The following is a 25,337-nucleotide window of genomic DNA, read 5'->3' as shown; positions in this document are numbered from 1 at the left end:
AATTCCAGAGTTACTCTACCAATAGCTCCATAGCTGCTTCCCTCAGGAGTGCTGGCAGTGATAGGATGAGAGGAGGCCACAGTCCCAGACCCTGCAATGAAAACAAACATGTGTGAATAGCCTTCAGCTGACTGGTCAAAAGCCCCCACAGACTTGGCAGGGAGACTCCTTTTCGGAATGGAGAGCAGGTGCTTCCTAGTCTATGGGTTTCTGGAACTGATGGGAAGGAGCTCAAGGAACGAAGGTTACTGCCTCATGGAAAGAGGTGAAGAATAGTGCACTTTTTAGCTCATTTGCTTCTGTCTGAAGCCACAGGGAACCACCACAGGAACCAGAGAATGCTAACACACACTCCAACTTTCATCCCCAACCCACCCCAGCCCCCAAGACAGGGCTTGCCCAATGCATTTTGGCACTTGAGGCGGACCCCAAAATGGTACCTCCCCCCCCCCCTGCCAGGGAAGAAGGGGTGAGGGAAGATCAAGAACAAGTAGGGAAGAAAGATCGACATTGGGATTTGCTCCCCCTGTGGATCCTCCCACTGCCTGAGATAACTGCCTCACCTTGCCTCATGGGTGGGCCGGCACTGCCCCACTTGCAGTGCTCTCATTTTCCTACTCGTATTGAAATACTTCCCCTCAATGAAGCCAAACTTAGATTCACAAAATGTTTAGGGGTATGTGTCCCCCTGTGTCACCCCAGAAAAAAGCACTGCCCACTTGCACCTCAGTGTTGTACATGTGGATATACCTGGCATGTCATTGCATAAATTATCAGTTCTGAGTAAGAATGCTTTACAAGAGCAGTTGAGACTTTAAATGGAACGTTTGCAGGCAGCTTGTTTCAAACAAGTCTCCTCCAGCAAACCGGCAGAATGTACAACCAATGTTTGCTTAACAAGGTGTGATGAAGCAAAACTGGTTTCTGTAGCCCATCTTCCGCAATATAAGCAATGGGAGTAACCCAAAGAATGGAGCAATCACGGGGTGAGGTTACAAAAGGAAAAATATCAACAAAGCCCAGCTAGATTGCACATAATATTCAGGAAAGGGGAACAGGTGGCATATAGCATTTAGTAAAGCATGCCATTCGCAAAGTGAGCAGTGAACCATTATAGAAGGAATAGATGGACTTCAACTTCCATTTAGTGCAGCAAGCATGGCTGTTGGGGAGGGATGGTGAGAGTTATTTCAAATGCTGAAAGGCTATGCATACATTGTTTTGATTTCTGTTGTAGGTCAGTACTGTATCGGCATTCCCTTTAGTTCCCATCTTCAGTTGAGACTGAGAATGCCGACACTTACCGTGTTTCTCATATTTTAAGACGTAGCCATAAAATAAAATACGTAGCCATAAAATAAGACGTAGCAGGATTTTCAAGCATTTGAGAAATATAAGCCATACCCCAAAAATAAGCCATAGTGGTAGGCGCCGTTCTGGAGGGCGCCAAGGAAGAGGCGAGGCTGCCTGCACCTCTCCGGTCACCTCCGAGCCTCGGGAGCCAGCAGCAGCAATGCCAGCTGTGGAAGGAGGAGGAGGAGGCTTGCCGGGTCGGCACCCAGCAGCGCCATGCGGAGCGCCCCGAGCCTCCAGGAGGCGGCAGAAGGAGGAGGCGGCTTGTCGGGTCGGCACCCAGCAGCGCGTGCAGAGCGCCCCAACCCTTCAGGAACCAACGCTCCTGGCTTGGGGCTTGGAGCGCGCGGCGCTGCTGGGCACCGACCCGGCAGGCCGCCTCCTCCTTCTGCTGTGTTGCTGCTGCTGACTTCCGGAGGCTCGGAGCGCGCTGGGCGCCAACCCAGCAGGCTGCCTCCGGAGCCCCGACCCGAGGCTCGGAGGTGACCGGAGAGGTGCAGGCAGCCTTGCCTCTTCCTTGGCGCCCTCCAGAACGGCGCCTACCACTATGGCTTATTTTTGGGGTATGGCTTATATTTCTCAAATGCTTGAAAATCCCCGAGCCCCGACCCAGTGGGACCCAGCAGCATGCCCTGCTGAAGCGCCGACAAAGCGCCTACCAGCGCAGCACCAGCAGCAGCCAGTTCCGGGTGCCGAGCCGCGACAGGAAGAGGAGATAATTTTTCCAAATAAAATAAGACACCCCTGAAAATAAGCCATAGGCTTATTTTCTTGAGTAAAATAAATATAAGACTGTGTCTTAAAGGTATGTAGCCAAAATGGAATGGGGTATACTGGAAAAAGAGGGTGGAGGAAGACATACATAGATACAAAAAAGTATAGTGAGAAACATTTCATTGTCTGGACAGGTCACTTCTTGGTTCACACACACACAAAAAACTATTTTTAAATGTCCCCAGGGACAAAGTCAGGGCTGGCCAAATAAATCCATTAAGAAATCCAAGGTTTTAATATGGTAGAGATTAGCAGCACCCCTAAAAGCTAAAAACGAAAAACCCCATCAGGTGACACCAAAAAGAAGAGTCCCTGATCTTTATTAGTTCTTATTTAGGGTAAAACATTTTTACAAAGAACGTAGCTCATGTAAATTCCAATGCAAATGCAGTTTAAAATGTATGTTGGAAGGGTGAGAGTGTGATGGGCCTCCAGTTCACAGGTCAGTCTCTGAATGGCTTACAACACCCCTGCAGTGTTGTCCATGGCTATTATTTATTATTAATTATTAATTTTCCCACCCATATATATATTAGATAGGACTCCTACAGTGGGCAGGAGGTTGGATCCAGTAACCCATGAAGTGCCTTCCAGGTCTGTGATATAAGAACAGTATACTAGAATATTACCATCATCAGGACTGTGTCCGGCAATTGAAGGCTTCCTATGGTTCCTAAAATCAAGCACAAACATGGCTAATTATCCATCAAGCTATGCAGCTATTACTCTCATCTGTGAAATGTAAGGTGCTTTACAAAGCAGAGAAAATTGATTTCTAGATACCATGTGAACCAAAGTCCTGGTGGATTATTTCCTGTTTTTTAGCATCACGTGGGTTAACCAAAAGAAAATGCTCTCATGTGGGAGGCACTGGAGAAGCAGAAGCAGGACACTGGAATATGTATTTGTAAAAGCCTGGCCCATCTTCCTTCACGCACAGAGTTTTCTTCCTACACTACAAACCAGGGGCAATCATTTCATCTGGAAACCACGGTAAAATGGAACACATTGGGGGAGAAATGAGTGTAAAACACATCCTTCTTCCAGGAACAGGAGTGAACCACTGGGCAAAAGTGTACAGAGAATATTGGGGTGGGGGTGGGGTGCTTTCTCTTTTGTGAAGGGAGGAATTATGGGAGGAATCAAGAAGCTCCATATGTGAAAGGTCACATGCAAAGAAGATGAAGTTACAGTCAAAGAGGAAGTGGCAAAAAGGGAGAGGGTATAAAGAGTGCCAAGCTAATTTATACCAGTCTTTAAAGGGATGGCAATTTCTTTGACCACTCTTCTCCTGACTTCCTGCAGGGTCAGTGAAATATACTCGGAGTCGAGAGTGAATTTCATGCTCTTTATTCAGCTCATATTCATCAAGGAGAAGAAGAGAAGACGAATGGCTCTTTCCCCAAAACCATCTGCTTATATACATTATTTACACAATGGGCCTTGCGTGATTGGCTACTTCAGGGCTACACCTGTGGGCCAATTATATTGTGGATTGACTTCTGCCTGCAGCCTGATTGGCTGCTCCTACAGGCCAATCAGGTAGCAGATTCACTTCTGCCAGCCGCCTGATTGGCTGCTCCAGCAGGCCAATCAGGTTGCGGATTCACTTCCACCTGGAGTTGGATTGGGTAGCTCCCGCTGATTCTGAATCCTATTGTTCTAGGATTCAGCTCAGTACATAACACCCCTCCCCTCTAAGTTCCAGTCCTGCCCGGGAAGTTGCATTCGTAGTCCCCAAGGTCTGCTGGCCGCCTCCGTGTGCGTTGTGGCCTGGGGTGTTCCTTGGTCAGGGGTTCTGGTTCTGGCTCGTGTTCCGAGGCTGCTGGCTGTGCCGGGGCTGTCTGGTCTGGCGCCACTGAACCACTAGGTTGTGACTCTGGTTCCGGTGTCCTTCCAGCCTCGGGGCGCCCCTCTGTGCCTACTGCTTCTGCTTCCCCTGCCCACCCCTCTCGCTCTACAGGCCTCACTGCCCTGCTGTCCCCTTGGGACCCCTCTGTCCCGCTCTCCTCCCGGGTTCCTCCTGGGAATCGTCGCCGTAGCTGGTTGCAGTGGCGGCGCCAACATTGCCCCCCTTCCGTTAGTACCTCGTACGACACGGGACCGGTCACCTTGGTGACTGTGGCGGGTACCCATGCTGGGCCTGCCCCAAAATTCTTTGCATACACTGGGTCCTGGGCCACAAATGTCCGGGGGTTCCTGCCTTTCCCCACCACTACCTCATCCTGAGCTCTGTCGGGGTGAAGTCGGTCCAGTCTAGTTGCAAGGCGCCGGCCCATGAGTAGTTCAGCTGGGCTCCGGCCCGCCGTTGTGCTTGGGGTGCTGTGCTGTGCTAGAAGAAATGCGGCAAGGTGGTATTCCCAGTCCCCTTGTGTTATGCGGCGGAGGCTGTCCTTGGTGGTCCGCACCATGCGCTCCGCTTGGCCATTGGTGGCAGGGTGGAATGGTGCTGAGCGGATGTGGCGGATGGCGTTCTGCGCTGTGAAGGTCTGGAACTCCTCTGACGTGAATGCGGTTCCATTGTCCGAGACGAGGGTGTCAGGGAGCCCGTGGGTTGCAAACAGCTTACGTAGTACCCGGATGGCTGCCGCCGTAGAAGTGGACGGTACCAGTGCGACCTCCAGCCATTTGGTGTAGGAATCCGCCACTATGAAGAATGTTTTTCCCTGGAAGGGGCCAGCGAAGTCCACGTGCAAGCGTGACCATGGATGTCGGGCGGACTCCCAGGGCTGGACTGGGGCCCTTGGGGGATCCGGGCGGGATTCTTGGCAGGTCTGGCAGTGTTGGACCCAGGCCTCTATCTCTCTGTCAATCCCCGGCCACCACACATAACTCCTGGCAAGGGCCTTCATCCTCACTACCCCTGGGTGTGTCTCGTGTAGGGCTGTGAGGACCCTTTTGCGGAGGGGCTGGGGAACAACAACCCTGCTTCCCCATAACAGGCACCCCTTGTGGGCCGACAGTTCATGTTTGCGGTTTGTGTAGCCAGCGAATTCTGGCCCGGGGCTGCTGCTGGGCCATCCTCGCCACACCCAGTCCAGGACCCGGGAGATGACCCTATCTTTTGTGGAATGGTGCGCAACTTCTTGTGCCTGAATGGGTCGGTCGGGAAGTAGCTCCAGGGTCATAACCTCTTGCGCAGGCGCTGGGTCGGGGCCTGTTTCTGGTAGTGGTAGCCTGCTGAGTGCGTCTGCGTGGCCCATCGCCTTCCCAGGGCGGTGGATTAGTGCATACTGGTAGCCGGCAAGGAAAATTGACCACCTGAGGACACGTGGAGACAACACTTGGGGGGTCTGCTTCTCGGGGGCAAACAGGCCAAGCAACGGCTTGTGGTCAGTCACTATGGTAAAGGGCCGCCCGTACAAGAAATCATGGAATTTTTTTACGCCCTTCACGATTGCCAGACCCTCCTTGTCAATCTGTGAGTAGTTTCGTTCGGCTGCAGCAAGCGTCTGGGAGAAGTATGCCACCGGCACCTCTCTTCCATCCGGGAGTTGGTGTCCCAGGACAGCGCCAATGCCATAGGGAGAGGCGTCGCATGCCAGCACCACTGGCAGCCTCTCGTCGAAGTGTGCCAAGACAGAGTTCGAGACGAGCAAGTCCTTGACTGCCTGGAATGCGGCCCTTTGTCGCTGGCCCCACACCCAAGGGGCCCTTTTATCTAGGAGTCTGTGTAGGGGCTCCGCTACCGCTGCCTTATGGGGAAGGAAGGCATGGTAAAAGTTCAATAGTCCCAAGAATGACTGAAGTTCGGGCTTGCTCTTGGGCGCTGGGGCCTCACAAATGGCCCGTACCTTGTCACCGGTTGGATGGACCCCTTCTGCGTCCACCTTAAATCCCAGAAAGTCCACCTGCGGCACTCCCAGTAAACACTTTTCCCGCTTCACCTTGAGGCCCGCCGTCTGGAAACGGTGCAGGACGGAGCGGAGGCGGTCCTCAAATTCCTCTGGTGTGGGCCCGGCGATCAGTACATCATCGAAGAAGGGGGTGACGCCAGGAATCCCTTTAAGGAGAGAGTCCATTAGATTCTGGAATATGCCTGGTGCCACGCTAACGCCAAATTGCAGCCGCTTTACTCTGAATGCCCCTCTGTGCGTCACAATCGTCTGAGCCTCTGCTGTGGCTTCGTCCACAGGCAACTGTTGATACGCTTGGGCCAAGTCCAGTTTGCCAAAGATTTTTGACCCAGCCAGGGTGGCGAGGACATGGCTGACCACTGGTACTGGGTATGCATGGGCCGTGAGAGCCTTGTTTATGGTGCATTTGTAGTCTGCACAGATGCGGACCGAACCGTTCGGCTTGACGGGTGTGACAATTGGAGTTTCCCAGGGGGCGTTGGGCACCGGCTCCAGCACTCCTTGCTCCACGAGTCGGTCCAATTCCTCGTCTATGCGGGGTTTCAGGGCGAACGGGACCCGGCGGGCCTTGTGCCTGATGGGTCGTACAGCGGGGTCTAGCTGTAGGGCAGTGGGGGGTCCTGTATATCGTCCCAATGCCCCATCGAAAACCCCTGGAAACTCTTTGCATATGGCGTCCACGTCCACTTGTAAGCTAGTGCGGTTCACCCCGGTAACGGCTAGCCCCAGAGGTCCAAACCATGCCAGTCCCAGTAAGCTAACGTAGGGGCCCTTAACTACCAGCAAGTCCAATTGTTGCTTTCGCCCTCGATATTGCACCCTGAAGGTCCCCACCCCCATTGTAGGGACCTTACGTTTCTGGAAGTCCCGGAGGGTGAATGGGGCCGGCCTTAGTTTGGGACCCCCATTAGGGCACAGTTCCCTTAATGTTCGGGCCGAGATTATGGATAGAGTTGAACCCGTGTCCAGCTCCATGCGGCATGGGGCTCCCTCTATCTGTACCTCTATATAAATTTTCTCTGTGCTGGGATGGGGCAACTGGAATACCTGGTAGTCCGTGATCTCCGTCGAGTTGCCTTGGTGCATGGTGCCGTGTGACCTGGGGCTCCTGGGTCGGTCATCTGATGCTTGTCGACGGGTGAGTCGAGCCCGACACACCCGGGCGATGTGTCCCAATTTTCTGCACTGCCTGCACTCTGCGTTGCGGAAACGACAGGTCCTCCTCTCGTGGTTCTCCCCGCAGCTTGCACAGTTCCCTCCTTCTCGTCGAGGCTGCTGTGGTGTGTGTGCTGCTTGAGTGCGCCGCTGTACTCGGTGTACTTCCTCCCTGTCAGATTCGGATTCGTCAGTGAGGTCTTCGTGGTAGACCCTCGGTTGGGATGGCGGGGCCGGTCGTGCCTCTTGCGTTGACCTCTCGGCGGCTTCGGTTGCCAGGGCTTCCTCCAGAGCAATCTGGAACGTGAGGTCTTTTTTGGCGTAGAGGCGTCGTTGCAACATCTCGTCCCTCAGGCCACCGACGAGGCGGTCACGAAGCATGTTCTCCAACTCTGAGAAGTTGCATAACCGGGCGGCTTGGCGGAGGGAGGTCACAAACCCAGTTATGGTTTCCCCCGGGGCTTGCCGCTTTGCGTAGAAGGCATTTCGGCAAGCTACCACCGAGGGCTGTGGTGAAAAGTGCTCCTTCAGCCGTTCCATTATTGTTTTGTAAGAGACGGTAGCGACATCTCTAGGTGCAAGGAGAGCCCGGGCAATTTCAAACGTCTCCTCTCCACAGACGCTGAAGAATGTCGCCCTCTTCATGGCATCGTTGGTGACTTCTTTCGCTTGCAGGAGGAAGTTGAAACGGGCGGCGTACCCTTCCCAGTCTCCTGATGCTGGTTTGAATGGCAAGAAGCTGCTGTCGGTTGCCATTCTGGGTTCCTTGGGTCCTGGAGCTGAAGCCTGGATGCACGGTGCGATGCAGCGGTGCAGCAGGTGGCGGTGCTGCGGTGCAGTGCGTGGTGGCGGTCAGCTCAGCAGGATCCCACCTTCGTCGCCAGTGAAATATACTCGGAGTCGAGAGTGAATTTCATGCTCTTTATTCAGCTCATATTCATCAAGGAGAAGAAGCGAAGACGAATGGCTCTTTTCCCAAAACCATCTGCTTATATACATTATTTACACAATGGGCCTTGCGTGATTGGCTACTTCAGGGCTACACCTGTGGGCCAATTATATTGTGGATTGACTTCTGCCTGCAGCTTGATTGGCTGCTCCTACAGGCCAATCAGGTAGCAGATTCACTTCTGCCAGCCGCCTGATTGGCTGCTCCAGCAGGCCAATCAGGTTGCGGATTCACTTCCACCTGGAGTTGTATTGGGTAGCTCCCGCTGATTCTGAATCCTATTGTTCTAGGATTCAGCTCAGTACATAACAGTCAGGCATGTCAGTACAGTAAATGGAAAATGAGGCAACTGGCTTGCCCTCCATGTGGCCACTGCTGAATGCTTCACCCACCTGACGTAGTGCACAAATGCAACCACCAATGCGCCCAGATAGAATGAGAAGAAACTCAGAAAGCTGAAAAGGATGGCGTTCACATAAACAGAACCTAGGGGAAGGAAAAAGGATCTGCCATCAGCATATGAAGAGGATGAACCCATAAGTCTATCCCTCTGCCGCCAGGTTGCTCTTGCTCCTAAAACGGTAGCACAAGTGTTTTCACTCTCTCCAGAGCTTTGCTGCAGCAGACCAGGGGTGCCATGTCCCATTTCCCTGCGTGAGGTGAACTGGGAACATGTCGCCACCAGCTGTTGCCCTGCCCCCTTGCTGCCTCCCCACCTCTCCGACCTGTGCAGTGGTGGTGAGATCTTGTGAGATCTCACTGAATGAGATCTTGTGAGATCTCACTGAAGTCTCCCAAGATTTCATTGAGATCTCATGAGATCTCGACAGAAACCGGCGCCGGAGCTGGCACAGCTTCTCCACTGGCAGCAGATGTGGCGGGGTGGGAGGCGGAGGCAAGGCAGGCAGCAGAGGCGAGTTGGGTGCTGCCTTTGGGGCTTCCACAGTTTGAGGCGAGCGCCTCACCCTGCCTCATCAGTGGGGCAGGTCTGCGGCAGACCAAAACCTGGGCAACAGAGAATGTCCGATTCTTCCTCCTCCATTACACAAGCACATACTTCTGTCCTGCAACTGGAGTCAGAGCCATGTGTGACCCAGGCTCTGCAGTCTGCCCCACAACATAAACTGGCTTTTCTCTGCTGCTCTGCAATTTAATATCTGTGTGTTTTTACTTAAATTACCATATTTTCCATCTATAAGATGCCCCCATGTATAAGACGCTCCCTACTTTTGGGGACTCAGATTTAAGAAAATGGCCCCATGTATAAGACACTCCTTAATTTGTGACATAATTTATTAGGGGAAAAAACCTAGTCTTATACACAGAAAAATATGGTATGTTTTTAACTAGCTGTCATTTTTTCATCTGCTCTTTTTGATTGTTGCATGGTTTTCTTGGCATATTGCTTATTTGCTACGTATGGATTTTGTTATTATCTGGAGAGGGGTATGTATAACAAATAAATACACTGAATAAACTGGGTGGGGTGGGGTGGCGATAATCAGGAGGGAGATGTAATAGCTGATTGTGTCAGTATGTTCCAGTGCTTCCTTCAGAGAAGCAAGTTTCCTCGGGACTACAGTGGGGGAGAAGAGGGTTGCATTGCCATTCTATGCCTGCTATGAGGCCAGCAACAATTATCAGCCCCAAAACCTACAGATAAAACATAAAGGTGCATTTCAACACCGTGCCTAGTTTGGCCTTGAAAGTGGAACAGTTCTGTGAAAATTAGCCATTTTGTACTATTTTTTTAAAAAAAGATCCTATTATTATTATTATTATTACTAGTGGTTTTCAGCCCGTTCAATAACGGGCGCTAGAATCCTGGGGTTCGGAGAAGCGCTTGCGCAGCGCTTCTCCGAACCCTGGGACCTGTCCTTGCTGTCGGCGGCAGGGGGACAGGAACGGAGGAGGAGAAAGCGCTGCTTTTTCCTTCTCCGTTCCTCTCCCGCAGCCGCCGACAGGAAGCAGATATCCCAGGGTTCGGAGAAGCGCTTGCGCAGCGCTTCTCCGAACCCTGGGACCCGTCCTTGCTGTCGGCGGCAGGGGGACAGGAACGGAGGAGGAGAAAGCGCTGCTTTCTCCTCCTCCGTTCCTCTCCCGCAGCCGCCGACAGGAAGCAGACATCCCAGGGTTCGGAGAAGCGCTTGCGCAGCGCTTCTCCGAACCCTGGGACCCGTCCTTGCTGTCGGCGGCAGGGGGACAGGAACGGAGGAGGAGAAAGCGCTGCTTTCTCCTTCTCCGTTCCTCTCCCGCAGCCGCCGACAGGAAGCAGACATCCCAGGGTTCGGAGAAGCGCTTGCGCAGCGCTTCTCCGAACCCTGGGACCCGTCCTTGCTGTCGGCGGCAGGGGGACAGGAACGGAGGAGGAGAAAGCGCTGCTTTCTCCTCCTCCGTTCCTCTCCCGCAGCCGCCGACAGGAAGCAGACATCCCAGGGTTCGGAGAAGCGCTTGCGCAGCGCTTCTCCGAACCCTGGGACCCGTCCTTGCTGTCGGCGGCAGGGGGACAGGAACGGAGGAGGAGAAAGCGCTGCTTTCTCCTCCTCCGTTCCTCTCCCGCAGCCGCCGACAGGAAGAAGACATCCCAGGGTTCGGAGAAGCGCTTGCGCAGCGCTTCTCCGAACCCTGGGACCTGTCATTGCTGTCGGCGGCAGGGGGACAGGAACGGAGGAGGAGAAAGCGCTGCTTTCTCCTTCTCCGTTCCTCTCCCGCAGCCGCCGACAGGAAGCAGACATCCCAGGGTTCGGAGAAGCGCTTGCGCAGCGCTTCTCCGAACCCTGGGACCCGTCCTTGCTGTCGGCGGCAGGGGGACAGGAACGGAGGAGGAGAAAGCGGCGCTTTCTCCTCCTTCCTTCCTCTCCCCCAGCCGCCGACAGGAAGGACGCGCGCACTCTTCCCCCCCCCGCCTCCTCCAACCGCCGCTCCGGCGGGAGCGGCGGTTGGAGGAGGCAGAGTGGGGGGAGAGTGCGCGCGCGCAGTCTCTGCTGTCCAATCCCTGTATCCCTGGGGCACATGCGCAGTGACCCAGGGACACACGGGACATCTGGACGCAGGGACAACATGGACATTATTATATAGGATTATTATTATTATTATTATTATTATTTTATTGAATTTATATACCGCCCTATACCTGCAGGTCTCACGGTGGCTCACAGAACAAAATCAAAATATAAAACCACAAAATATATAATCAAAATAAAAACAACAACCCAATTGTTGTTGTTGTTTAGTTGTTTGGTCGTGTCCGACTCTTCATGACCCCATGGACCATAGCACGCCAGGCACTCCTGTCTTGCACTGCCTCCCGCAGTTTGGTCAAACTCATGTTCGTAGCTTCGAGAACACTGTCCAACCATCTCGTCCTCTGTCGTCCCCTTCTCCTAGTGCCCTCAATCTTTCCCAACATCAGAGTCTTTTCCAAGGATTCTTCTCTTCTCATGAGGTGGCCAAAGTATTGGAGCCTCAGCTTCAGGATCTGTCCTTCCAGTGAGCACTCAGGGCTGATTTCCTTAAGAATGGATAGATTTGATCTTCTTGCAGTCCATGGGACTCTCAAGAGTCTCCTCCAGCACCATATAATCAAAATAAAAACAACAACCCAATACCCCCCCCCAAAACCCCACATTTTAAAAAGGCATAGGATGCATTAGTGCTTTCTAGACTCCTCCTATCTACAGGGACATTGTTCCCAAATAGTTTACTTCTCTTTCAGAGGCTCATCATAAGAAGAAGTTAACATGATAGCCAGATACCTTTAATGGAGGGCACAACTGTCACTTCAAGACTCTTCATGCGCTGCAGGTTCCAGGTGTAGTTAGCCTTTCCTAGAGTAAGAAGATTGCAGGGTGGGAGACAGGGAGAGAGAAAGAATTTATTGTGGCCTTGGTCATGCAACAGCAGTTTAGGCTATTCTGGGCAGAACACGTTGGGGTGCTGTATAAGCCCTCACTAACTTGGGGACCTCTCCATGATGCAGCACAGGAATTGTTGTACTCTGGTCTTTTTGAATGACACCGCTTTCATAATTTTTCAAGAAAAGCAGGAAATGAATGAATGAATGAAATCAACAAATGCTAGATCAATTACAAGAATCCGTGTGATTTCAAAGAATGAATTTATTCAATGTGCACTTAAGACTTTTTGGAAAATTTTAACTAATATTTTCCCCAATTAATAAAAGTACTCTAAAGTTTATTTCATATGCAAAATTCAAGCAACCACTGCTGATTGGTGGTGGTGGTGGGGAGGAAAGCTGATTTTTTTTTTTTGGTGAGGTTTGAGTTTTGCTGTGAAAATGCACATTAAACCCTTAACCTTCCACCATTTTTTACACACACACACACACACACACACACACTGCAGCTATTGTTCCCATAATCCACTACTGCTTAGGGAACAAAAATGATAGGACACACTGAAGAGGCAACTGGGCAACATTCCTTTGAACTTTGATACATATCAAAGGCAGGATCACACTGAAAGTTATGTGGTGCAGATGCTATCATCTCTTGATAATAACTCTGGCCAGATATTATTTATAGGGTTCGTAAGTAGATGCCCAACCTGGGAAGCTCCTTCCTTCTTTTCACAGCTGCTTACTGGGCTTCTCTAGGATCCAACTACATTTAGACAACTGATGAAATTTCATATGGACATTGCCATTGCAGTCTAAGTGTGTCCAAGATGGTGCTTTATGAATGGGCTGCTTTCCCCAACCATACTGGTTCCAGTCCTCTTACCTCGAATGGAGGAAGGTATTGATCCCCCGCAGGCATAGTCCTCAGGCTTTATGACAAATACAACAAAGAACTGCATGCTTGGGAAGTCCTTTTTCTGCATAAGACAAGAAGCAAAATTCATCTTTAAAACTGAGTCTTCTAACAAATGAGAGGATCTCTGTAGTTCAGATGTAGTTAAGTCATTGACAGACTTAAACTGTTGTATGATTCAAAGTTGTTGGATATCAGTACCTATTACATTTACAGAGTGGATCTATTCTCCAAAGAATAGGGAGGGCTCCTATTGGGAGGGCTCCTATTGCTAAGTCTCAAGTCTCTAGGACAGGGTGGTCCAAAGTGTGGCCCAAGGGCCACCTGTGGCCCTCAAGGCCTTTTATGGCAGCCCTCAGCAACATTTGACATTCCCCCTTAGCTTTCATGCTGCTCTCCCAAAGCCAGATAAGCAAGGGGCTGAGCTTTGGGAAGGAGACATGAGGGCTCTGGCAGGTTCTCCTGCCTCCTTCCCAAAGCCTAGGTAAAGGGACCCCTGACCATTAGGTCCAGTTGTGACCGACTCTGGGGTTGCGGCGCTCATCTCGCATTATTGGCCGAGGGAGCCGGCGTACAGCTTCCAGGTCATGTGGCCAGCATGACAAAGCCACTTCTGGCGAACCAGAGTAGCACACGGAAACGCCGTTGACCTTCCCGCTGTAGTGGTACCTATTTATCTACTTGCACTTCGATGTGCTTTCGAACTGCTAGGTTGGCAGGAGCTGGGACCGAGCAATGGGAGCTCACCCCATCTGGGGATTTGAACCGCCAACCTTCTGATCGGCAAGCCCTAGGTTCTGTGGTTTAACCCACAGCGCCACCCGTGTCCCTTCCCCAAAACAAGAATAGAAACTTGGAGAGGGTCATAGAACCTTTCTCCATCTATTGTACATCCCTGTCTTAAGCTCAACATTTTTTGAACCTAGAGCTGCCTGTGGCTTGAACAGGGGTAGGCAACCTAAGGCCTGTGGGCCTAAGGCCTGTCGCCTTCTCAGTCTGGCTCAGCGTGTTTTTACATGAATAGAATGTGTGCTTTTATTTAAAATGCATCTCTGGGTTATTTGTGGGGCATAGGAATTCGTTCATCCTCCCCCCCCCCAAAAAAAGTCTGGCCCACCACAGGGTCTGAGGGATGGTAGACCAGCCCACAGCTGAAAAAGGTTGCTGACCCTTGGGCTAGAATAATAAAGTGAAAATGAAAAACAGGGAAATGGCTTAATGGATAGAATAAGCAACTCACCTGCACAGTGATGGCTGCCTGTTTTGTCATGGATTGGTAAACGCCATTAAATTCCACATTATGGTCCAAATCATAAACTGGACACTGCAACAGATAGACATTGCTTGTTAAAAAAGTTGTCTTAGGTTCTCTGGTAAAGTTATCTTGCACAAATCTTTTCCTGAACTGCAATTTTGCACTGTACAATATACACCATATAATATTTTTCTCAATATTTACGGCAGATGCCGTTTAATGTGGCAGCCTCCAGTCTCTACCAGTGTCTCCTATTACTTTGTGAAAAAGCTCAGTAAGTATCCCCTCAAAAACCCACAATGCACATGGGATTGTTTGCCCTTTATTCTAAGTTCCTGTTTGTACTGTCTTGACCTGTCCTGAATTGATTACTTCCCCTTAAACATGACTGCTTTACATCGAAAGCCATCTCCTGTATTTTAAAACATTACATGTTGATTCCAGCTGACCAAGAACAACCGACTTTCACGAGTCTGGAAGAAACTGTGTACAGCTCACAAACAGTGCGGTACCTTGGGGAGGGGATAGGCAGTTCATTTGTATAATAATTTTTTTATTTGGTTTTAAAAGTATTAAATTATAACAACCCAAATTACATATCCATATTTAGAGATTTCTCCAAATCTCTGGACTTCCCACCTTTCCCTCCATGGGTCCTATTGTACATCTTCTTAACTGCATATTTTTCCACAATCCATATTCTGTATCTTTCCATCTTATCCATAATATTTGTGTTATAAAAATCCTGCTAGTGTTTTCATCTGTTTACTGTGATCTCCTAGATAAATTATAATTTCCCCCCATTCTTTATCGAAGTTTAGGTCTTCCAGTCAGTTTTGCCATGTTGGCATAGTCCAACAGCTTGATTTGTCATTCCTCTCTGGTAAGGACTTTATCTTCTTTCTGACTCTGGGCTAATAGTACACCTGCAGCTGTTGTTGCATACATATGTGACAATAGCCAGTTCTTTTACCCCAGGTGAAGCCCGGGTGAAGGCTTCCAGACTGTGTGTGTATGTACACAAATGCACGTGGAGAGGTGCCAAACTGGGCCTTTGACCCGGATGAAATAAAGCCTAGTTTTGCCCCTGTCACTAGCCATTCCCCTGACCAGTGACCACAAACACACCTAAGCATATTCTCACCATTTGGCATGAGACCTCAGTTCAAACCATTTAAATCTTAAAAGCCCAGACAAAGCTCCCAATGCCTCAGACATAGTTACTGATGTGCGGTGCTAAGCCTGGGAAAGCCACACCAAAATGTTCTACCAGGCTATTACAGCCTTTCTGTACGACCTTACCACAATATCCTGGATGGAGACAACGGAGCATGGGTAGACTGTCTCGGAAGTCACTCTGACTATGACAGAATCCACATCTGGAGGGAACGTGTACAGAAAATACTATGGAAAGAAGGAAAGGATTTTAGGGTTCTTTCTTGTCATGCGCTAAAAACATCCGTATGTCATGAGAAAAGCCACGCCCACTGGAGAACCCAAATTCACAGGAGAATTGAAGGAAGCGTGACCGGTTTGCCCACATTGGGCTCCAAGCTGAGAGGGCACCTCAGGGGACACTGCAACAATGGGAAGCAACAGAAGGCGAGAGTTGGAGGGGCACCAAATTTGGCCTTTGTACAGGGCGCCGCTGAAATTTTAAAGCCCAAAGTCCGCTACTGCCAACTTAAGCAAGTCCCTCGTCGCAGAGCATTGGTCTGAAGGCACATGGCATGGAAAGTGTGCTGAAGGTAAGCAAGTCTCAACCTGCTCAGTGCCCAGAAGGAAGACTCCCTGGGCACACTGCCTTGAGTTCCAACATAGAGGAAAGGTTGAATTTCACAAGAAATAAATACTGAGATCTATCATGGTGAGCCACGCCCACCAGCAGTTGTCCAATCAGCATCCATCACAGGCAAGGTTCAGACCCATGTGGCTGGAGACTTAAATGTGAAGGTAGAAATTCAAGAGTGACCACAGGAGTGGCAACTTCCGCATTGCCAAGCTGTGGTTGCGGTCAGCTCCAGTTAAACAGTATGAAGTGGTGGAGCAAGCTGTTTATTTCCTCGGTATTGACTGTAAAACCTCAGAGCAGTTAAATGGTGGCAAACATAGATTAAACTGCATGCACATGTGGCAAGGAGCTGCAGCCGCTCCTAGGCTCCGTCACGTGCTCCTCTTCGGTTTATGCAGTTGAAAAAATTCACCATTCACTCACACAATCGCAACAGCACAATAACACAAACTATGCATTGTCTTGGCTGCCGCTCTGGCCTTCTTTGAGAAGAAGGGCAGGATAGGAATTTAAAATGAAATAATAGTAATAATAATGGCCATTAATCTCCTTGTTTGTAGTGCACCTGTCTTTTGTACCCATCTTCACAGGGTCAAAAAGCTTACTGTTACAATTTCATCTCTTGTTGAATGAGCTCAGCCTGTGTTTTGGCAAAAAAAAAACCTGGCAGACATCATTCTGAAAACCAGAAAAACCAGTTCCTCAAAGATTCTCATTACTGCGGCCTATGAGGACTACAGTGTAGTCATTTCACAAATGCTTCCACTAGCCAGTGGGGGAAATAATATAAACCTTCCTATTTCTTTATCATTGGCATTAATGAGCTACTTCTCTGCTAAAAGTACCGTACCCCTAACACTGTTACAATAAAGTAAAAAGAGAAGAAAAGGGAGGGATGGGAACTAGGCTGAGGCTGAAGGTTAACTGAGGAAAGGGATGAAGGAAAGTCCATTGACATATTTGCATCCAGAGAGAATACATCTTTGAAAAGATAACTCACAAGGTGCTTGCCCTCACACTCAGGTAACCAAGCTCAGATACAAATCTTCAAAAGCAAAGCAAACCAAAACAGAATGTTAAGTACGTAGGAATTTCTTATGCAAGATTTGGTAAACAGAGTTAAGACTGTTACACCTAAAGATGGTGGAAGCTTGAAAGAGGTGCTTGAATTCCACTATGGTCCAAAAGAGACGTTGCTTATTGTGTGCTCCCTATTACTGAAGGAGCTGCTTTTTAATACATTTGCCCTTGTCCACTATCAGTCCCATAACCTGGTGCCTTTCAACTAAGCAAATAGCTTTTCTCCCTTAGCAGATCAAACAAGAAGTGGACTTTGCAGCCATGGGTAAAAATGAGCAACAATGTTTGAAGCGGGGGGTGGGGCACTTATATGGGACTAAAATACTTCTGCTTCTCACAATGTACAAAGATTATCCTCTCTACTATCTCCGCTGCTTTTCATAGCTATGGTGTTTTGATTCAGAACTCTGCAAGTGTGTGAAATGTTGTGGCAGGAAAAGGAAGGGGCATAATTCACCAACAGCAGGGAAGGGATGGGACACTGTAGCCAGAAACATGACTCTCAGAGGCCAGGCTCCAGCATCTTACGTCCTGTGCCACCAAGGCAAGTTATCTGCTGAAGAAGATGCAGACTGAACTCTGCTCTTCAGAGGTGCCACTTTAGGGCGTCATTGCAAGCCCCACCAGCTGACTTGGAACCTCATCAGAAAACTAGGGTTGCCAGACTCAATAGAGGACAGGACTTCTGTGCCTTTAATTGCCCTGCTCTCTTTTGAGTCTGGAAACCTTAAAGAGAAACCAGCAGACCCTCTGTTTAATTTCCAAGCAAAGGGTCTGCTAGTTTCTCTTTAAGGTTTCCAGACTCAAAAGAGAGCAGGACAATTAAAGGCACAGAAGTCCTGTCCTCTATTGAGTCTGGCAACCCTACAGAAAAAAGCCCCACCTACTGCTACAAAGCCTGAGCCGCAGGGCCCACTATTCAGTCTGAACATTTCATAGACTTAGAAAATCCTGCTAGGCTGAGCTCCTGCTCTCCACCACTCCTCACACAAGCCACTACTTCTTGCAAGGTGACAACAACAACAACAACAACAACAACAACTTGTTAATTATACTCCAGCCACTCTGGGTGGCTCACAACAGAATAAACAGAAATTAAAAACAGAATAAAACATCAAACATTAAAAACGTCCCTAAACAGGGCTGCCTTCAGATGTCTTCTAAAAGTCAGATACGTAGTTGTTTATTTCCTTGACATCTGATGGGAGAGCGTTCCACAGGGTGGGCACCACCACCCAGAAGGCCATCTGCCTGGTTCCCTGTAACCTCACATCTCACAGTGAGGGAATCACCAAAAGGCCCTCGGGGCTGGACCTCAGTGTCCGGGCAGAATGATGGGGGTGGAGATGCTCCTTCAGGTATACTGAGCCGAGGTAGTTTAGGGCAGTGGTTCCCAACAGGTAGTCTGCGGACCCCCAGGGGTCCGCGAGCTATGCCAGAGGGGTCCGCAAGATGCTAAAAAATATATTAAATATATTTCGTATGATAACAGATTTTTTGTTTTGGCCGCTTCCTGCATGAGCAGAGTCTAGCGCAAAACTAGAATTAGATAGAGGCAGTAGTTCTGCTGTATGCCGTTAGGTGGCGCTTTACAAACACTACTGTTTTGCAAAGAGGCAGCGCGCACATTCTACTAACGCTCACCTCCCCAAGATGCTTTGCGTGCGTCGGCTTCATTTGTGCGCTACTGCGCAGGTACCCTGTCTTCTCCATTCCCCTCCCTCCTCCCTGGCGCACGCTGCCTCTTTGCAAAACAGTAGTGTTTGTAAACAAAGCGTTGTTTTTCGCGGAAGCTACAATTCGCGTAGTTAAAAATGGACCGTTGGTTTAAAAGTGGTTCATCTCATTAAGAACTGAAAATTAAAACTAACTGTATACTGATGGAGTACTCTGTTGTAACTGTAAAAAACGTATAAATATAAAATATAAAAAGACTCTTAATTTGGCTCTCACTTTTTAATTTTAGGATTAGGAATTAATAGGCTCGATGAGGGGTCCTCGAGAAAATTTTGTTGGGAACCCCTGGTTTAGGGCTTAGAATGTGCTGCTTGCTAATGATTTGTTCCTTGGGCCATGGCCTCCCCGTGCACCTGGACAGGCAAAGAGCCTGGTAGAAGTATGCAACACAATATTTCCAATGGCCACAAGTAATGCTCTCTGCTGTCCTGGATGGGCGTTATAACAGGGTTCTGTACACAGATAGACTTTGTATTTGTGGGCAACCACAGGTGAAGGACATCCAACACTATTTATTACATTGCCCACTATATACAGAACCTAGGGAACGCTTTGTAAATGCCTTGTTTGTCCAGAAAAGCTACCTCCCCCACCCACGGAGAGTGTGCTATGGCTGTTCAATATTGCTACCGTGCTTCTCCTAAAATAAGACACGTCTTATATTTATTTTTCCTCCAAAAAAACACACCACGGCTTATTTTCAGGGGATGTCTTATTTTTTCGAGCGGGAGCTGGCAACAGCATGCTGCGCCGAGCCCCGACCCGTTGAGAGCCGGCAGCAGCACACCGCGCGGGACCCGTTGAGAGCCAGGGAGCAGAAAATAAAAATGGCAAGGCTGCCCTTGTAACAAAGCACAATAATACCGTAATACTGCGGAGCTCAGCGGGGTTCCGGCCCTCCCATTTGCGTGCTGCTGGGGAGCAGAAGAAACGCCGTGATCCAAGGATCCAAACGCATCGGCAGAGCAGGAAGCAGCCGCAGAGGCGGCTGTGAGAGAAGAGGCGGCGGAGGAACCGGCAAGAGGCGGCTGCACGGGAGCCGCTTCGGGGAGCGCAGCACAGCGCGAAGAGCCTGGTGAGAGGCAGCTGCGGCTGCAGGTGAAGCCCAGGATCTGCCTGGGCGACTGGGGACGAGCGCCCTGAGTGCTGCGGCGGTAGCGAAGAGGCGCCTGATCAGCCCACTTCTCAGCTGATCGGGCGCCTCTTCGCCACCGCCGCAGCGCTCAGGGCGTTCGCCCCCAGTCGCCCACGCAGATCCCGGGCTTCACCTGCAGCCGCAGCCGCAGCTGCCTCTCACCAGGCTCTTCGCGCTGCGCTGCGCTCCCCGAAGCGGCTTATTTTCGGGGGATGTCTTATATTTATTCTACTAATGAAAAGCCTGACATGGCTTATTTTTGAGGACCGTCTTATTTTAGGAGAAACACGGTAATGCTCCAGCAACTCATACTGTTTGCACTGGCAGCAAGAAAGGTAAGGAAGAAGAACCTGGACAAAATTGAAGTACCAGTAAACTGTGAGAGAGATTCAGAGGTCTAAAATATTGTATGTTGTGTGGCGTCCCCACTCTACAAAACCATTCAGTAATGCATCTGCATTTTATTATTTTGATGGTACAGGCAGTGGCTCTGTTTTTTATATATAATATAGATATTTCTTTTCCTGGTTGTGTTTGTATGGTTTTGTTATGGCATTTGGCTAGTACAATAAAGCTTATTTACCATATTTTTCCATGTATAAGATGCCCCGATGTATAAGGTGACCCCCTTTTTTTAAACCCAAAATTTTAAAAATCTATATTTTAGGGTTGCCATATCTCCAAAAATGAAAACCCGGACAATAAGAAGTGGCAGAAACTTGTTGACCCAGACATTTGCTAAAGAATGAACAAATCCCACCAGAGGTCAGCCTGTAATGGTTGGTGGAACTGGTTCTAGCAGCTTCTTCATGGCAGCTGCAGGAAGGTAAGTGGTGTGGTGTGGTGTGGTGTGGTGTGGTGTGGTGTGGTGTGGTGTGTGTGTGTGTGTGTGTGTGTGTGTGTGTGTTTTAAACCCCATGCATTCACCATCCGTGTATAAGACGACCCCCAATTTTTTACTAATTCTTTTTAGCAGAAAATATCATCTTATACACAGGAAAATACAGTACTTACAATGGCCACAAGATAATGTTTTATGGTATTGTGCAATTAGGGCATATCAGCATCTTAAGAAAGGAGAGGTAGTGATCCTAATAATCAAACTACTAATTATACTCATTTGCCACTGGGGGGAGGGATGTATAATCTATAGCATTCAGTACTTTAACTTACCTGAGGTTGGGAAGGGCTGGCACTGAAGCTAAAAGGAGTGTTCGACCTGAAAACACAGGAGGGGGGAAAGATTAGTATGGATGCTGACATAAAACCCAAAATACACCAGAACGTTGGCAGGCAAAAGGTTTTTGAAGGTGAAGCCCATCATAGGAGCCAACTCCAGGGGGCCATGGGTGCTTGGGCACCCACAATAATATAATCGTGGGGGCCAGGCACCCACAAAGTCAATGAGAAAAGCCATAAGGTATTTTCCCTGCTCATCAGTTCATTTGGCATATAACAGGTTGGTACCAAAGCAACACTGAGAAGCTGGATTATGAAAGCATCTCTTTCTCCTTGAATCAGATGCCCTGATTTACCCTGTTCACCCTTCATGGAAGAAAGTGATCTCTGAACCTAAGGTCTTTTCTTCAGAGGGAAAAAGTCAGGCAATTTCATTGCATCACTTAAGGCAGGCTTCCTCAAACTCGGCCCTCCAGATGTTTTTGGCCTACAACTCCCATGATCCCTAGCTAACAGGACCAGTGGTCAGGGATGATGGGAATTGTAGTCCCAAAACATCTGGAGGGCTGAGTTTGAGGAAGCCTGGCTTAAGGCAACAGATCAATTATCAGGTGACTGTGATGGCTTCTTCAGCAGAGATCAAATTACAGATGTTTTGAGGGAAAATCAACACCTTCCTCCTGAAACCATCCTCTGTCCAATTCAATATGATTTACTTTCTGTATGGAAATACAGAGGAATTACCCCACCTTCCAGCCACAATGCGTCAGTCTTGGTTGGAGTAAAAGTGCAAGAGGGAATATGCCAATCCCTCTTTTTACCCATTTGTTTATGATAGCAGTGGTTCTCAAAATTTCTTCTCTGGGCCAGAATCAAAAGTTGTTTCATTTTATTTTGCAATGCATTTGTATGAACAACTCCTGGCTGTGTTTGATTTATAACACAATTACTTTATAATATCATCATGGGACATCCAGTAAGTATAAAATAAATGCATCTACATGAGTCATTTCCAAACATGAGTCATTTCCAAAATATAATTATAAACGAGCCCCTTACATATGTACCTTATGTATGTACACAAACTCAATGAGTTTGATTGCCCTTGAATCTTCCCACCAGACTTGCCATCCTCTCCTTCCACACCAGTTTGGTACACTACACTCTTTGAGAACCACAGATTTATAGTGTTCCGTTTTGCTACAAGTCTGTTTCAACCATAGCTGCCAAGTTATCCCTTTTTAAAGGGAAATTCCATTATGCTGAATAGGCTTCCTCGTGAGAAAAGGGAAAACTTGGCAGCTATGGTTTCAACTCTGTAAGCTGCACTAATGTTTCGGAAAGCAATTACTTCCTTTATCTTTTTGTATGCTTTGTGATAATGGTGTGTGTGTGTGTGTTTTAAGTAAATCAAATTACCAATGGCTGAATAAGCAAACTCTTAGAAAAGCCAGCTGGGGTTTCCATGGATATTCAATAGCACAAGGCAGAAAAGTGAAAATCTCCATGTATATAAAAGGGGGTCTGCATTTATAACGGCCCAGCACACACCCAGTATGTCAGGACAATCTAAGACAGAGGGGTTGCAAGTTTAAGGTACGTACGCACGCGCACACACACACACACACAAACAAACCACAAAAATCTTGAGGATCCAACTAAAATGTATCCAAGAGTAAAAAATAAGTTTTAGGCTTGGACTCTGCCCAGAAGATGCTGTCCACCAGGAGTGCCAGCTTGGCCCCGTGACCATGGGTGCCCCAGGCCGTGGGTGCCATGCAGCGTGTGTGGCCTTGACACCGAAATTTGTGGGTGCCTGGCTCCTTCATGGGGAATTTTGTAGGTGATCGGGCACCCAGGGCCTCAGGGAGTTGGCACCTATGCTTTTGACTAGCTTTCCCTTGCAGCAAGCAGCAATGAATCTGTCTCCAAGCTCTGCTAACAATAAGCCAGAGCAACCTGAACCAATTATATACTGTACCGTATCTCAAAGTAGCCTACGGTCTTCTAGTCACAGTGGTGATACGTATGTGTAACCGACAGCAACAGTGAATGCAGCACGAAAAACACAGATGAGCTCAGAGTCAAAACGTGAACCACTCACATAAGTTGGAAGCTCTTAATCTTGGTGACCTGCAGTGCGTATACGGCATTATAGGGGGCCATGGAAGCCACATCTACAAATATGATCTGCTCAGAAGGTCCACTGTCAGGTGTGGGCTGTGAAGGGCAGAGGGTACGGCTCACTTCTTGGTAGTTATAACTTCTTTGGTAACTGAAAAAAACAAGAATAAAATCCAGAATTCTTCATACCCAAGAAAAATGACAATGCTAAATTCCAGGGGAACAGCCACATTGATCCATATTCAGTAGGCACTGATGAAAGGGCTATAGGATTCTGCAGGAGCCCCATCATGCCAGCAGAATTGAGACACACCTCTGCCACTGAAGATATCCTTCCACCACTCCACAGATACAATGGGTGGGACCTGTGATGCAATGATATGCTCTCATCCCCTATTCAATGAAGGGGACTAAATATGGAAAACCTTAAACAGAATAGCAACAAATACACCAAGTCCGGCAATGACAATATTACAACTACTTACAGGCCTCGAAAAATAAGTGGGACTTGCCAGGATAGCACTCCTTTCTGCTGCCGAACTACAAACAAGACTGGATACTGAAGATCTTCAGAGTTACTCTGTACATTAACCCGGACTGCATCCACCTGCAAAGAGGAAAAAAAAAGTACAAGCACTCACTAATTAAAAACCCACATAGCGTCATCTCCAAGGGTAACCATGATGGGGAGGCAAGGGGAACAGATGCTCCCCCGGCCTCTGAACTTGAAGTTCCAGATTTCATTTAAAGAACAACAACCAGTTTGTTTCTAGGATTTGTCAAACCTGGGATATGAGGCAAACATTTGCAGGCACCATTCTCCTCATTAGTTTTCTGAGAAACTTGCCTCCATTTTGCCAATGAACTTGCCATAGACGTTTAATATGTTGTTACCTGCCCCATGTAATAATCTCATTTGAGAGATAAGGGACTTGGAATATTGTCACCAGTATCTCTCATAGCAAATGCCACTTGGCATTCTGCTGGAGTGTCCTGCCCCCATCCCCCTGCGTCTTATAAAGATCATAGCTGCCAAGTTATCCCTTTTTTCCAGGGATTTTCCATTATGCTGAATAGGCTTCCTCACGAGAAAAGGGAAAACTTGGCAGCTATGATAAAGATGTCCTCCACAGGTGCATAGGAAGGAGGATACGGCCCGCCCCAGGTGTCATCCTTGAGGGGTCTGTGTGACAAAATGGCACACCGTGGGAGGCGGCACGAGGCCTCGCCTGCAGTGTGCCCAAGCCACGCATCTCGCCTGGGAGTGACGCGGTGGCTCAGGGCCACACGCTGCCCAAAATGGCAGCGTAGGGCTTGCATCCACCAGGCAGACTCGGTGGGCAGCTTGCCGTGCCACCCCCCTGGGCGAATTGCCGTGCTGCCCCCGTGCACCACTCCCATGCACGGATTGCCTCGCCCCCATGGGTGACTCGGCCCACTCCTGCCGCTCTATGCCTCTGGCCCTCCATCCTGAGATGGGCAGTAATCTTTCACTGGGGTTACCCACCCTGACTGCCACTCCTGTTATCTCACATCAAAAACGTCAGAAGGTGTAGTGATAAGCCAAGCTTTTCCTGCCCACAATGTCCAGCAAAAGAGGAAGAATGTAGGAGAACCTGTAATTGCCTGTCAGCTACAGACCCAAAACATCCGCAGGGCAGAAGTGGCTCAAGAAGCCAGATGTCCTCACGACAGATGTCTATTAATGTTGCCATGGCAACACAAGCTATGCGACAAGCATATCTTTCTCTCCTCCATAAAGTTTAATAAAAGCTGGAAAGGCAACCTCGAGTCCAGGATCCATGGGGACAAAATGAAACCTGTGATATTTCACACGTAAATTCTCCCTGTCAACCCAACGCTTTATACTCTGCACCACATCAATAGTTGCAACACATCATAGGCAGAACTGGTCACACTGCTCTGAATCCACCTCTTGTCTAGGCCAGAGAGACAGTGGTGGGGATTTTTGAAAAACTTGTAAGCATGACAAATCCCTGTTCTCACCAGATCAATGTGGAATTAGAAAGATTAAGAATTGTAATTACTACAAATTATAAAACCTCAAAGCCTATAAATTTAGCCATTTGTCTTTTTATTTATTTCTTTGGAACTTCTATGGCATTCTATCATTCCCATGTTCTCCACAGTCATGAAGTCTGAAAGCTCACATAA

At 48.9% G+C, this 25,337-nt stretch overlaps 1 protein-coding gene across 1 annotated transcript in view; it reads right to left on the bottom strand.

The window, feature by feature from the left end:
• The window catches only part of SIDT1 (SID1 transmembrane family member 1), a 69,100-nt gene that overhangs the window by 25,717 nt on the left and 18,046 nt on the right, over positions 1-25,337 (bottom strand). Inside the window, exons 2-11 of the mRNA XM_060269166.1 lie at positions 23,648-23,769; positions 23,143-23,313; positions 21,033-21,078; positions 15,418-15,519; positions 14,101-14,184; positions 12,831-12,924; positions 11,844-11,915; positions 8,481-8,574; positions 2,757-2,800; positions 20-91 (exon numbers count right to left, since the gene is read on the bottom strand). Of these exons, the coding sequence (XP_060125149.1) occupies positions 20-91; positions 2,757-2,800; positions 8,481-8,574; positions 11,844-11,915; positions 12,831-12,924; positions 14,101-14,184; positions 15,418-15,519; positions 21,033-21,078; positions 23,143-23,313; positions 23,648-23,769 (901 nt within the window). The remainder of the gene's footprint in view (positions 1-19; positions 92-2,756; positions 2,801-8,480; positions 8,575-11,843; positions 11,916-12,830; positions 12,925-14,100; positions 14,185-15,417; positions 15,520-21,032; positions 21,079-23,142; positions 23,314-23,647; positions 23,770-25,337) is intronic.

This window comes from Zootoca vivipara, chromosome 16, assembly GCF_963506605.1.
Source record: "Zootoca vivipara chromosome 16, rZooViv1.1, whole genome shotgun sequence".
Lineage (NCBI taxonomy): Eukaryota > Metazoa > Chordata > Lepidosauria > Squamata > Lacertidae > Zootoca > Zootoca vivipara.
This window is presented reverse-complemented; position numbering and strand designations above follow the sequence as displayed.